General features: G+C 41.3%; 1 protein-coding gene across 6 annotated transcripts in view; it reads left to right on the plus strand.

Annotated features, from left to right (window-relative positions):
- The first annotated feature begins 283 nt into the window (after nt 1-283).
- EXOC6 (exocyst complex component 6) overlaps nt 284-14,938 on the plus strand; it is an 82,121-nt gene continuing 67,466 nt past the window's right edge. For 4 of the 6 annotated variants that reach the window (XM_052676731.1, XM_052676732.1, XM_052676735.1 and 1 more), the window contains exon 1: nt 2,026-2,158. In XM_052676731.1, coding sequence (XP_052532691.1) covers nt 2,076-2,158 — 83 coding nt within the window. In that variant the 5' untranslated portion in view covers nt 2,026-2,075. Of the gene's footprint in view, nt 513-2,025; nt 2,159-14,938 lie in introns of those variants that run through there. The other 2 variants (XM_052676733.1, XM_052676734.1) reach the window with 2 other exon arrangements.

Genomic DNA, 14,938 nt, shown 5'->3' on the forward strand with positions numbered 1-14,938 from the left:
ATAATACTTAACAAAGAAACCAAGCATTGACACCTAGTGTCTGAAATAACTTGAACATAATTTCAGGCTTAATGTTTATTACTGGTGAACTATTACAAGGATGTAGACATATTATTTTTGCCAAAAAATTTCCTATAAGGATAAATCAGACACACAGAGAAAAATGACTGTACTGGCCTGAGTACTGCACACAAGGCAAATGTTACCAGCAGAGACAGGAAAACAGCAGCTGTGCACCATTCTTGGACACAAAGTCCTCAGGAGTCACGAGGTTAGTGCAGGATCTGTTTTTTCACGCCTGGTTCTGCTGACTGCAGAGTCGCTTAGTCAACGATAATGATCAGAATAAAAGTCCTCCCCTAAAATTAGAGCAGTTTTTATGGCCTTCCTATGGCTAGGAAGAGCAGGCCAAATATGTCTGAAATGTATCTAGAAGAAAACAAAGATCAGATATATGAAAATGCCCTTGCTGAGATCGAGTCCTTTGAGCTGCCTCTTGGAACCACCCTAAGGTATGCATCATTTAGATACAGCTATATCGTTCATGGTTGATTTGTTCCACTCCTCAGCTGTTCTGACTTCAGCACTGTTCTGAGTCAGCCCAGTGTATCACAAACTTTGTTAACTTGACATTGAAATCTATTGGGTAGTGGGATTTAACTTGGGTGTAATTGGGCTTGGTTGGAAAAATACAAACCAAGGACACGTGTGCAACTCTTTACTGGGAGAAAGCTGTCTTTGGCTGGCTTTGTGTTCTCCAGAAATAAATATATTGCACTTAAGCATGAAAATAAGGGAAGAATCGCTCTTTTGTGTAGCAGAGCTTTAGCTTAACAGCTGTATTTCTATTGAATTAATTGCTTCTTATTCTTAAATTTGTAATAAATGTGACTTCATTTTTAATCACTAAAAACAATGCTTAAAATTTTACTGTTGATATCCCTAAATATCTGAAAATGTAAATAATTTTTTTCATGTGCAGTTTATGGAAACACTTCAGTGGTGAGGGTATAACTGAAAAAATTCTTCTGCATATCCGCACTTACAAAAAAAAGGTAATATGTAAAAGATCATGATGTTATGTGCCTAAATATATTGTCAGTAGCTGTAGAAGAGCTTTAAAAATAGCCTGCCTGCTGCTGTGGGCATCAGGTTGCAGTGACTATCAGGCTAAAGAAAGAGAATTTCATTTACCCTGAAAAATGTATGTGTTGATCTATTACTTGAGTAGTTTGTTGATGGGGAAGTGTGGGGCCGAGGGAGAAAAGAAGGAATGTGGGAAGATCGTTACTACATTTTTTTAAAAAGGAAATACTGTATTTCTTGAAGGAAATACTACTGCAGTGATATCCTGTAGCATTTTCCCCAATTTTCTTTCTGCAGCACACACTTCGTGTTCTACATTTAGAATATTCCTTGTTGTTTCAGTAGGTGTCATCAACACATTCAGTTAAGTCAGTGCTGGCTTCCCACCTGTGCACAGACAAGAACACAGGTGTATCCTGTCTCCTGAGCATGCAGACACAAGGAGTAGCTCATCTTTGGCCACAGACCGCAATATATGCGACTTAAATAGAAGAGGAGCTATTCCTACTTGACTGAAAAAGGAGGTTTTATGGCACTGGTGCTCAAGGACACTAGCGCACAAGCAGCAGCAATGTAGAAATACAATGCCCGTTTGCAGTGTTCCAGATCAGCTCCTGAAAGGCAGCAAGGCAGTGCTTTCGGCATTGGGAAGCTCAAACAAACAAATAAACAAACAAAGAGCCAATGCGGCGAGTAAACAAACAAACCGAGGCCCAACAAGCAGAGCAGAACTCCCCATTACAGCAAGGCCGCTCTCGAGCCCGTCGCCCGCGTCCGCCGCGAGGTGCTGCGGGACGGAGGTCTGCGCCGTGCGGCACCGCCGGAGCAGCGCGGGGCTCAGGCAGCGGGACCTCGTCCTGCCGCGGGCGGCACAGCTCCGCCGCCGGTCTCCCCCGGTACCCCCCGCCCGGCTCCGCGGCCGCCCCCGCCCTCGGTCCCTCCCCGGAGCCTCCCGCAGCGGCGCGGCTGCCGGGTCCCTCCCATCCAAGATGGCGGAGAGCCTCCCGGAGCATGATCGGATCCTGCAGGAGATCGAGAGCACCGACACGGCCTGCGTCGGGCCCACCCTGAGGTGAGGGGTGGCGGGCGTTGAGGTGCCGCCGCCGGGTGAAGGTTTCTCCCCTCCCGCCCCGTAAAGCCAGGGCCCGGCGTGGCCCGGCTGACAGCTCCTCCCCGGAGACGGCGCGGGGCCGCCCGCGGCGCCTCCGGCGGGAGCGGCAGCGTCGGGCCCCAGGGACGCGTGGCCTCCGCGGGGGCCCCGCAGGGGCCCGACCACCGCTTCCCGTCGGGACTCCCGACAAAAAACGGCCGCGGGCGGCTGCGGCTCCAGGCAGGCAGCGCTGACGGCAGGGCAGAGCGGCGGTGCGGCCGTGCCCCCGCCCCCGGTTATTGTGTGCGGGGGAGCGGCGCGTTGCACGGCTTCCGGCAGTGCCGGCGCTGGGGCTGGAGCCACCGGCCGGGACGTGGAGCCGGGACCTGCTGGGTGTGGGCTGTGCGGCGGGCTGGGCTCCCGGCACTCGCCGGGAACATCGTTCGTGGGGGTCTGCGCTGGAAGCCGGAGCGAAAACTGGTTTCGGGTGGGGGTTTGTGTAAGGCCGGTCGATGCACAGTCGATAGACTGATAATTCAGTGTGTGTGGAAGTGGTCGTCTAAAATTCACCACGGTGTTCGTATTCCTGTCCTGGGCGTTTGACAGCATTCATGCCGTGCCCTCAATGGCTGTTCTTTTTTAATCTAGGTACTGGCAAATGGCGTAATTGAAGCGTCAAAGAAAGGATTTTGCTTGATCTGTGCTGCTTGAGGGAGGCAAGCGGTGCCCTCAGCCCGGGCTGCTCAGGGAAGGGAGGGCTTGGGGGCAGTGGGTCGGGTATGGTGTCTTATAACGAGGAGAGGACTCACATTGAACTCCACTGCCAGTGGGTGAGAGATATCTGAAGTGAAGAGGTATGGGCAGCAGCCCATTGGTGGTTTTCTCTTTGGGAAGATGTGGAGATTTGATATGCAGGAAACTGGAAGAGGCGGTTTGCAGGTCTGGGAGTGCACCACCGGGTTTCTTGATGGGTGCTGTGTGCTGGGGTATAGGAAATGGCAAATGAATTGGGATGCTGAGGAGCTATATACTGGGCGCTTAAGGAACAGAAGTGCTTGCTGGATGCAAAATGGGTCATTTTGTACTTCACAGTGAGTGATGTTGATACAGTTGCCTGTATATAGCTGCTGTCCTCCAGCACTGAGCGTGGGTGTTTGCAGTGTGGGAACTTGAGCAGGGCCAGGGCTCATCAGTCCTGGCAGGGACTGAACAGGAGCGTGGTGGTGGTAGAGCGGTCCAGGCACCACCTTGGTCTTAGCCAGCTCAGAACAAGTGCGCGAGGCTGCTTCGGTCTCCCCTTACTTCTCCTGCAACTCAGCCAGTACCAGACATGCATGCACAGGTGCTGAAGCTGAGTGTGATGGGGAGTTTCACCTGAGAGTTCATGAGTTCTGGCTGAGACAAGGCAGCTGAGGTGTTTTCAGGCTTGAGTTGGCCCTGGAGGCACTTCAGCCGTGCTTGAGCTGACAAGCCCAGGCACAGTGAAGCTGACGTCTGCAAAAAGTACTGCGAACCCAAAAGACATAGCAGCAAAATATTAAGTACAATTGCAGCTTTACTACAATCTCCAAAATTAGAGCTTTTATTAGAGCAACTTATGTGAAGGACATAGAGAAAATAGGATTGAGCAGAGGAAGATGATGTGTTTGGGGAACACAAGTGTGGATGGTGGAAAGACATAAAATATGAAAGGGACAATGTCAATCTCTTACCTGTGCTATACGTTTAAAATGTCAAAGCTTTAATAAATATATTTAGAGTCATGATTTTTGCACATGGTTCCTGTCCTTTATGTTGAAATGAGCATAGAGGGATTTCTTGTTATCTCACTGACTTGTCAGAGAGGGAGTTTTGCATTGGTGACTTAGAATTGGTAGAAAAGCAGTGTGGGTTTGTGTGATGTAGCACTTAATACTTACATACAAACCAATAACTTGAACTGAAGAACATTTCTATCTGGCTGAGCACTTTGAAAGAAGCCTGACTGACACCATAGAAATATTTGGCTGTTTTGTAGAATCAGAAATGTTTAAAACCAAGACTGAGAGGTCTGCTTAGCAGCCTGTTAAAATTGGTAAGTTGCTGTGAGAGACTGAAAAGCCTAAAACCCCACTTCTGATTTCAAAGTCTATTTCGATAAACAAAAACTTGAACATAAAAGGGAGCATTATTGTCTGCACAAGGCACAGCTTTTACTTACTAAGCAATATAAATGAAAGAAATAAGATGGATAATTGTATGTGCAGTGCCTAAGCCACACCACATCAAGTGGCCCATTGATTCTCAGTCAAGGAATCCACTGATACTGTTGTTTCACGTGATGACTGAAATTACATTCACTTCATTATATAACATGGAATATTTTACTAATCTTCAGTGCTTGAAGAACATTTACAGCACTATGACATGAGGTGCAGCAATAATATTGCTATTTAAACAGCAGAACAAAGGAAGGGGCTTAAGGCGAGTGCTTTGGGTGGGAAGCGTGAGGTAATGCTTAATGCCAGAGATGATAGGATATGCAAGATCTGACTTATCTCCAATTGCTCCTGTCAAGATCTTAATGTTTTCCTAATGCTTTACAAGCAAGTAGTTTTTTTTTGTTTGTTTGTTTTTTTGGGGGGTGGGGGGGGAGGAGAGGGAGGGGAGATGCAGGGGGATAATATGTAGGCTCTATGTAGCTTTTGTTTTCCCTCAGCATTTTGTTGCCAGCTCGGTGTATCTCTCTCTGCTGGCACAAGGTTGTCTGTTCCAGCAGAGGAGGGGCCATGCCGATGTGTAGGATATTGATATGTAATGGTTTTGTGATAATTGCCAGGTAAGGAACAGTGCGTGGATTGGTTCTGTGTGGGATTTATAGTACTAAGATGCACCCCTGTGGGGAAGCCAGGTCCTTTACAGGAGGAATGAAGGTACAGAGGCATTGCTTATTATTTAGGACAGAAAGTTAGATTCTGAAGATTGCTGTGCACCTTTATAGATATCAAATGCAGAGACTGTGTTTGATTATATTGATAATTATTAATATTATAAGTATTAACTGGATGATTTTGAAAGCAAAAAACTGCTGGTATTTGACTTGCATGTCTAAACTTAGTGACGTGCACCAAGTCACTACAAATGCAACTTAAATAAACTGCATAACACTCCTTGCATTAAGTACATACACTGTGCATAGAGCAGGCCAGGATTTATTTGTTGGTGTTTTTTTTTTTCTTTTTTTCTTTTTTTTTTTTTTTTTTTTCCTGCAGGCTCTGTGAGACTGCTTTATCAACATCTGTCTAGCTTTAATGGCCAACTGAAAGTGATTAATGACAACATCTGTTAGAGGCTCCTCACAGACACCTTTTTATATAATGTGTTAATACCTTGTAATTCATGTCACATACAAGCTGTTTGCAAAACCAGGAAGAGGTGTCAGAAAGAAAAGATAAAAGACAACGAAGTAGACAACTCCCTTATTCCCATTTAAAAACAAAAAAACAAAACAACAAAAAAACAAAAACAAAAACAAAAAAAAAAAAAACAAAAAAACCCAAACTTTTCAGGCTGTTATTGAACTTTATATAAATATATACTAACGGCATTTCAGTGGTCAACTTTTTAAAGTGTCTTAATAATTCTTGAATATTCTGTTGTAAATACCAGGGTAATTAATAAGATAAATTCTGTTCAGAGTCTGAGTGACCTTATCTTCCGGTTAGTGATATGTTGATCAACAAAGGTCAAGCAGCTCAGCGAAGCTGGAGATGCTGTTCTAGCTGTATCCTGATGAAGAAGATTTAAGAGTCTTTTTTGGCTTGTTTACCACGTGTTATATTTCAAAGGTCTTTTCTAAAAAATAAATGAATGAACTCTTAAATTCTAGCTTGACAGCATCTAGCATAAGCATGTGGGACTACTTTTCTGAACACTTTGTCTCATGACCTTCGTGTTGCTGAGTTTGCAATGCTCTGTGGTCATGTGGGGGAGAGGTTCCTATATCCTCTGAGGGGTCTGTCCAAAGCCGAGCAATTGAATGCCTGAAATGCTTTCTGCAGTGTGACAGGATGCTCTGAAGCTTTAGTGTAACCTGATTTATTGAGAGTGTGTGCTATCACTGGTAGGCACACTTGGGCTATGTGGTTCTGTCTCTAGCAGCACAGTTGGTAAGCAGCAGTACAAGCAGGGTGAGTGATTTCTCTGGCTATTGGAAGCAGAGCAGCATTACACATTCTCAGGCTGGGAAATGCATTTTCTGAGTGCTTGCCTTTGGGCTGCTGGGATTTGCAGTGTGGTTATCCAATGGCAAAATGTGGTTGCCCTCATTTTTGCCCCATGGTTGTGTTTGTTAGGTATTGTTATCTAAAGGCATTTTTCTGTGTTCTCGTATTTTGATTTTGGGTTATGAGGCAGCAATTCTCTTCTTGTCTGTAACTCAGTCTTGTTCTTAATGCAGAGCAAATGCAAAAGCACTCTTAGGTCATCAGCCAGCATTTTGAATCAGAACTGAATTGATCTAATAATGTATCTTAATTTCAAAAAATAGGATATTTCACAGTGTTATAAGCTATTTTTCTGGTTCAAAAATTGGTCCGTTTCTTCAGGAATGCTCTAACTTCTGGATCAGATTGTAGAGCATGCTTTGATATATATGTATGTATCAGTTTATCTTTGTTATAGTAGCTACCTTGTACATGGCAGCTGGGTCTGTAAAGTGAAGAGAACTGCCTCCTCATTGAGTTGGAGGTGTCCTGGTAAACCAGTGGCTTGCCTGTGTTGTGTTTGCAGCGGGTTTTGTGCTTGGAGCAGGGTAATATTCAGAGTATTGAAGTGGAAAGGGAAGAGTCGGATAAAGCAAATATCTGTGTGAACAAGATTGTCACAATATGTATTTTTTTGAAACAACATTTTTTTGGTCACTAGCCCATTATATAGCATCAGAACAGCATAATAATACTGTATGCTATGGGCTAATTATTTCTCATTTATATATTCAGTGGTAGAACTGCAGTTTTTTCTTTATTCTGTAGGCTAGCCTGATATTTCAGAAATTCTTCAGATTTGCCACTGGTTGCACGTAAGATCTTTAGAAGGTGGGGATTCACTTCAATTGCTGCAAGTTTCAGCACAGTGCTTTGCTTTTACAAAGCCTGGATAATCATGTCTGCATCGCATTTCTGGTTGTACAAAAATCTTTATGTTCCATGCTGATTAAGTCTGTCATGAAATATGTGTCTGCAAATCAGGTTATCTCAATCTTTGTAAGTGTTTATGCGTCAGCTCCTGACTCAGTCCTTGCAGTGTTTTCCAAATGGGAACTGCTGAGTGAGGCTTCGACCTAACCCCTAACCTGTGAGAAGAATGCTTTTGAAAGAGTTCTCTGTAATTCCATGAGCATTACCAAAGAGCTTGAAATTGTTCCTATGTTCAGGAAACATGTTTCAAAATACCTGAAAGTTTTTAAAAGAAAGACATCATCTGCTGACAGATCCGCAGGGGTGTACTTAATAGGTGGCTGTTGTGGTCTGTCACATCATGTCTCATCTCAATTTAACCTGACTGCAGCTACATGCAGTTCAGTGGGTTTTTTCACATTCTACATCACGCATTATACTTCAGAAATAATGTGGAAATCTATGAGGACTGATCTTTCTTAAATAATGCCAGAAATGGGTGTGCAAATAGGAAAATATTTCAATGTGCTGTAGTACAATATTCAGTTCTAACTTGCTCAAAAACATCAAGCTAGTTTTGCACTGACATCAAATAGTCAAATTAGATCTTATCTTACTTAAGGACTTGCTATGGCTAGTTATACCATCCAGGTGCTGCCAGTCTTTCTGGCTACTATCTGACAGTGAATGAAATGCCCAAACCTTATCCCTGTCACTGCAGACCTTGGTAAAACAATGACATCATGGTCGGTTTGATGTTCACCTTGAAGTCTGCTCAGCAACATGTCTTTTCCTCATCTTGTCTGTGTGTGCTGAGGAGTTATTTGTGTTCCTGACTGGCTGGGTCCTGTGCAGAAGCTGCCGCGGACCTGTCCTGCCAGTAACACGGCCTCATGGCTGGAGGAGGGGTGAAGAAGGGGAAGGGCAGGTTTGTATTAGAGTGCATCACCCCCCGACTTATGTGTTTGGTTTAGGTGACCTGAAGAGAGCAAGGATTTTTTTTTTTTATATTAATTGCAACTAAGTGATATTTTCACTGTCTCAGAGAAAGTAAATCTATTTGCAAAACTGCATTGAGCACAAGTCTTGCAATTCTCCATTAATCAGAGCAGTACAGAATGATGCCTATGCTGTAGTACATATATCTAAGGGGGCTCCTGGGACATTTCAGCTTCAAACATCCAAGTATCATGTGGTTGAGTGTCGATACCCTCTGCTCTCCTTCTGTCACAGAGCGTTGGGTTTTTCTGTTGGTAGCAGCTGTCACGGGGGTTTTCAGTTTGCCAGCTTCCTTATGCCTGGGGGTGCTTGTGGGCTGTCACTATCCCACTGGTATCAGTGAGACAGCATTTTTTTTTTAGCTTTGTTTTTAGGTTAATTTCAGCATGAAGTTAATGTAATTCTTATTGTTTTGTGCTATGTTGCTTTTTAAACTGAAGGAATTATAACCGGGTGACCAAAATGCACCATATTCTCTCAAAAATGGCATTAATGTGAGGTTGCCAGCGTTAGCTTTCCTAAAGCCTTGAACAAATTTTTCTGCCACTTAGGCTGTTTGTCAAGAAGATGGAGTATTGGAGGAACTTATCAAATATTAGTAAAGTCAGGTATACATATACAAAATATTTCCCAACAGAAAGATGGGCTTTGGAATTACACAGGCTTCTCAAAAGTCATCTTCCATTTTCTTCAGTGACCTGGGAGATGTGCTTGTAACAGGATTGTAGCATAGCTTGTGGATTTGTGTGAGAAAAATCAAAATTTTATGTCCTACGTGTAGGCTATGTGAGCTCATAAAGTTAACACAAATAATATCAAATTATTGGAAAATGTATGCTTTGATTATACATTTAATGTGATACGTTTAAGAGTTATCATCTGTTCTTTTTATATTGAATAAAATCCATTCTTAATCAAATTGTTTGTGAAAGTTACATTATTGGATATTTTTTTTAGTCTGGAACTTCTTATTTCTAAATATATTCACATCTGTGTGGCATTGGTATTCAAAATGAATTGAAGCAAGTTACTTAGGCATCTTAGTTATGTCAGTGGGCCTTTGTTACTTTAAATGCTCTGTTCAATCTTTGTATGTGTCATGAAGGCTGTACAAAAGCAATTGGTACGTAGTTATCTTCTGGATTACATATAAAGCATCCCAGATACAGATGAAATGTGAGCTGTAGGAGATGGCTGACAGTTTCTGGGACATGCACAACAGAAGTCTGATCAAACCTTTAAAAACATCCCAGAAGTTCAAATTGTCATTTCTAGGTAAATTCCCTATTTCTCTTCAGAGTGATCAATTACTGCTATGGTCTGTGGAAATAAAAAGGGAAAATAAGAATATTGATATATATTGGACTTGTTTCTGATTATATTTTCCATGAAATAGCATCAGTTCCAGCTACGTTCACTGTATTATTTGGATGATATGTGAAGCAGATGGCCAGACTTGGCATTTTGCTGCATGTCAGCAGCTAGTACCAAAGTGCCAACTCCACTCACTTTCTTTGCCTTGTGGTTTTTTTTTTTTTTTTTTTTTTTTTTTTTTTGTAAATCTACCATTAAAACTCAAATTTGAAAGAAAAAAAAATAGTAGCACAGCACTTGTTTTTCAGTTTCTTGCTTCATACATCAGTAAGTAGCACAAAGGCTCAGCAGGAAGCGGCATCTCCTTGGTCAGCAGTGTAAAAACAGGAAGGAGGAAGTCTATTGCAAATCTGGGTTTGCTGATTATCAGCTCTTGTTTTGCTGCAGAGGATGTCCATTAACAGCCATCGGTGTGCTCCATTGCTTATCCAGGGTGAACAATGACTGCTGTAGTGTTGCTGCCACAGAATGTGGACCCTGGTTATAGGAAGTAATGTTAACTAACAAACTGTACTCAGCCCTTTCCTGCTCATAGAAACAGGATACTATTAGTGAGAACAATTCACAGAAATTGCACATACAGGAAAACCAGGCAAGTGAAGCATACCAGCTAAACTAAGATTAATAAAATCTTTTCTCTGATTAGGCGAGGGCTTGGATTCTGCATTGTTCTGGCATGTAATAAGATCTTTTAAATAGTGCATTGAGAGGTGATTATAAATAAGGATGGTAGAACTGGACCCTGGGTAGTGTCTGGCAAAGAAAGTCTGGTTAGGTTTTAAGAAATGTGCTTATTGCCATAACTCAAGTTGAATTACAGGAAACACCTGGACATTATTTTATAAAGCTTTTTAAGGGTGTACATGGCAACCTATATGAAATTACTCCATGGAAAAACCCATACAAAGTTTGTAGTTTGTGTAAACACAAAATATCTTCATATATTGCCAGACAAAGGAAATTTCTGCAGTGTTTCCTGTGAAATTGCAGCTTAAGCTGAACATGTGTTGTAGGATCGTGTTTAGGGATGCCATGATTGTAGTCAAAATGGCTGTTCTGTTTTAAAGTCTTAATTTGCATGATCAGTTTTTTTTTGTGTGCGTGCTTGCATGGATCCCACTGAACTCATTGTGGAAATTTGAATTGCAAATACTATTTTACAGCTGTATTCTCTCTCTCATCTACTTGGCCATTTCGTGCAGTGTGTTTATAGGAGTTAGTTGGGAGCATCTCTGATCTCCGTACAAAATTAGCTTTGGCAGCAAGCAGTTAATTCTAAAAACATGATTTTCCACAAGCGCTGCTTCTTCATGTGAGGGTTGGTTTATTTGTATCTGTTAGATTGAGGATTCTTTGTGTGTGTTAATTACTGCTTTGAAAAATGGAATACAAATTGTGTGCCTGAATTTCTTTTTTTTTGTGTGTGACTTGATTTAACTGCTCACTTTGATCAACTTAAATTATTTCCCCCCCGCGTTTCTAAATCTGAAGTTCTACAAGTGAATGTTTCTGTTGCATCCTTTGCAATTCTAGAAGTTGCACATCTTAAGTCAGACTTGTACAACTATTGTGCAGATGTGATTCCCATTATTGTAACAGCACTCATGGAGATGTAACACCTGCTGTACAGTTATCAGTGCACTGACAGGAACACGTGTATACAGTTTGAATTGCTTCATTTGTCTTGTGCAATCAGGAAATGAAAGACTGTAGCAATGCAGGAATGGGTGGGGAATGTGCAATTCTTCCTAGAAATGGGACAGGCTGGGCGTGGGGTGAACATGGCAGCAGCAGACATTGGTTGGTGATGACCTGCAGCAGTGCCTGCACTGCTGTCCCAACAGCTGAGCTTCAACCTCAGCCTTGCTCCTCATGCTGGACCCAGCTTTATGAATTCTTTCATCAGCAGTATCTGTTGGCTTTCTAACCGCCTTAAAACTGAATGGGACAGAAATTAGGAGCAGAAAGTTTGGTGTGTGGAGAATTAGGATTGTAGTTTTCTGATAGTTATGTGTTGGCGTAGATATTTCAGCTCAGTGCCGAGCAGAAGTGAGGGAGAGCATCGTGCTTGTGGTCTGAGGAATGGTCCTTGCTGAAAATAAGAATTGAAAGTATTTGAGACCTCCGGTGTGTTTCATACCTGAGCATTTGTAACAGAGACTCACACTTTTAGGCCTTTTGTTTACTCCAGAGCTCTACCCGAGCCATGCTGCCATCAAACTCTACTCTGCATTTCCATGGTCTACCCCTTGTAAACACGTGGGATTTTCTCTCTTTGTTGACATCAATTTTTGCTATTTTTTGCATAGTCTATCTCCTCTTTAATGCTGTGAGAGCACGTTATTATAAATGATTTCATTACTAGGAAGAGAATTGTTCACTCAAAAAAACTTAAGGTAGTGCTGCATAAGCTCAGAGATATTTATTCTGAATGTGTAGTTATTAAAAGTCAAATCATTACCTGTTTAAACAACAAACAAGCAAAAAAGATCACATAACTTCAAGAAATAATGCTTGTGATGTTTTGTTGTTACTTGTTTTATGGTTTGTTTTTTTTTTCCCCTTTTCAAGTTCACTTTTGCCTGAAGACTGAATACCTGGGGAGTTCTCACTACCATTATAAAGTTATATCTATTGCCATAAATATAAGGAAAAAATTGCTTCATTCTGATTACTCTTGTAATTCACTCTTCCAAGCTTAATTCCCACCAGATAGATTGCAGTGGAAGCTGTGTTGTTTGGATTTCTGATTATCCTCACTCTGTGGTGGTAAGCTGGTGTAGACGTGAAAACCAGGTTTGTGTTGTGAAAAGGAAGTTTGGGGTGTTTGCTGAATACTCAGAAGTATTGTTTGTCTCCTCTCCTTTTATACTTACAAGCCCAGCAGTCCTGTCAATGTATTAAATTAACCTATGACCATTCTTCAAACTGTAACTGTAAAAAACAAAACAAAACCCTGTGCTGTTATTCTTTTAATCCGGTTTGCAGTTGGGCATTTAATAGATTCATCCTGGTTGCATCTACAGAAATAATCTGCGTACATCTGTAGCAGAAACATATTTTTGAAACTATGCTGTAACCATTTGTGAAGGGGTTTTTGATAGCATCTTCGAGTGACAGTGAGTAGGTATGGAAATTGGTATTATTATAGATCAGATAATATGAGAATTACTTATTTATTTGTTTATTATAAAGAGTCAGGTGAGATTCGTGGCAGGTTAGTCTGTATGAGTCTTGCCTGAGTTTTAGCTCTCTGGAGATGACTGTTTTTGCTCAGTAGATGGCAGGGTTTGTTTTTTTTTGCGTGTGTGTTGAATGGTGCCCTCTGGTGTTACAAACGATTTTTGCAGATAAATGCACATAGTTTCAATATAGGATGCACTGAATTATGTTTTACATTGTGTGCTTCAGTTCCGAAAATAAAATTGCTAAGAATTTCTTTATGGTTGTTAGTAGGATGTCCAGTAAACTTGTTTAGTTGTCTTCAATGGTAGATGGTTGTATATCTGAAAATTCACCATCATTTATTTATTAATAACTCAATTCATGTATGTGTCACCTTTGTGCCTTCAGTTCAGCCGGTAAGAAAGGACCTAGGCAAAAATATCCCTACTGCAATAATGTTGAGTGAGAGACAGAGACATCTTTCTCCTTCCTTATATATTTCTTTAATCATTGCGATCACTGAATTATTAAAGTAACCTGCACTACTGCAGTATACTAACCTGTACCTAGGTATGAAACTTGAAAACAAATTAGGTTAAGCTGCCTCGAGAATTGACTTTCCCTGGTTTATTTTTCTTTTTTTTTCTTCTTTTGAGTACTTTCTGCACTATCTTGTACCTGCCACTAACAACACATATGTGACTCATATTGTCCAGTTGTTGAGATGAGTCAGAGAACCGTCTGCATATTGAGTTCTGGGAAGAAATAACCTGCTACTCTCATTAACAGAAAGACATTCTCCACTTCTGCTTGCGCTCTTCATGGATGCCCTGCTTTCCCCATCAGAAGTGTGTAAATGTAGACAAAGATTGAAAGAACTAGATGTTACATGTGTAAAATATACTTGGTAGCCTAGATGTGCTTATGCCCTTTTTAAGGTACTTTATCCTGAAATATGTGAAGCAACATAAAGACAGGCAGGCATAATGGCAGGTAGAATTGCAGGCATTTCTTTTTGCAGAACTCCATTTCTTTCTGGTTTATTGCAGTGCGGCCATCTATCAGCAGGACTGTTTAATTGGAAACGCACAGAATTGTTATCAGGATTGTTTGCAGTGCCTTAATCTTCAGATTAATGGCTGTCAGTTAGTAATGACTTTAGCTAGATCTAGGTCATTTTTGAAATGTGTGTGGGGAAAATAAGCTGCGGAATAGAAAACAAACCGCAGTGTAGCATTTGTAACATTGCCTGATGGGTGAATCAGGCACACGTTATTCAGTTCTGTTTACAGTTCTGAGAAGACGTATAATTTCTGCCCATGGACAGAAATGGGATGGCTCTCTCAAGTAGATGCATACTTTTAAAAGGGCAGTGCTTTTGGTCAGACTTATTTCTGAAGCCTCGGAAATAGCAGGCAGATGAAATCTGTGTGCGTCCTAAGAGTACAAAGCACTGAGAAAGTTGGTGAACTTTTTAATTCCTTTTCTTTCTTCCCGTGGATCTCAGAGATCTGTGACTCAAAGTGTGATTATTTATTTATTTATTTTCCTAGTAACAGTGGTGATTTTTTTCCTTTCAAACATAAGCAGTTCTATCTCAGGATTTTTTGTTTTCCATGGAGTGCTGCGGGAGGGTGATGTGTTACTGTTACTCCACCAGGTGGAGCTCTTGACATAGGTAATGAACGTGGAATGTGTATCATTGGTGAATCTCTAGGAGCTCTGTCGAAATCCAAGTTCAGATCGTAGATCATCAATTAGGTCATCTTTAGTTCCCGTCCTTCCAGAAAGCAGTATTATGTAGAACATAAAATATCAACTACTATTTTAATACGGTAGGTATTGGTGAAGGCAGTGCATTAATTGTGAATATTATTATTATTTTGTAATTTTAAGCACTTACAAGTTTGAATTAAATATTATGTTAATACCCTTGTGAATTAACAACCAGTACATTTTTATTTTCATTACCCTGAGATATAAGTTTTAGTTTTAATACTAAGAAAAATTTTAATACTAAGAAAAAATAACAAATACTGATTCTTATAACGATGAATACTGCACAGCC

The sequence above is a fragment of the Tympanuchus pallidicinctus genome, unplaced genomic scaffold (genome assembly GCF_026119805.1).
Source record: "Tympanuchus pallidicinctus isolate F22 unplaced genomic scaffold, pur_lepc_1.0 scaffold16, whole genome shotgun sequence".
NCBI classification, from domain to species: domain Eukaryota; kingdom Metazoa; phylum Chordata; class Aves; order Galliformes; family Phasianidae; genus Tympanuchus; species Tympanuchus pallidicinctus.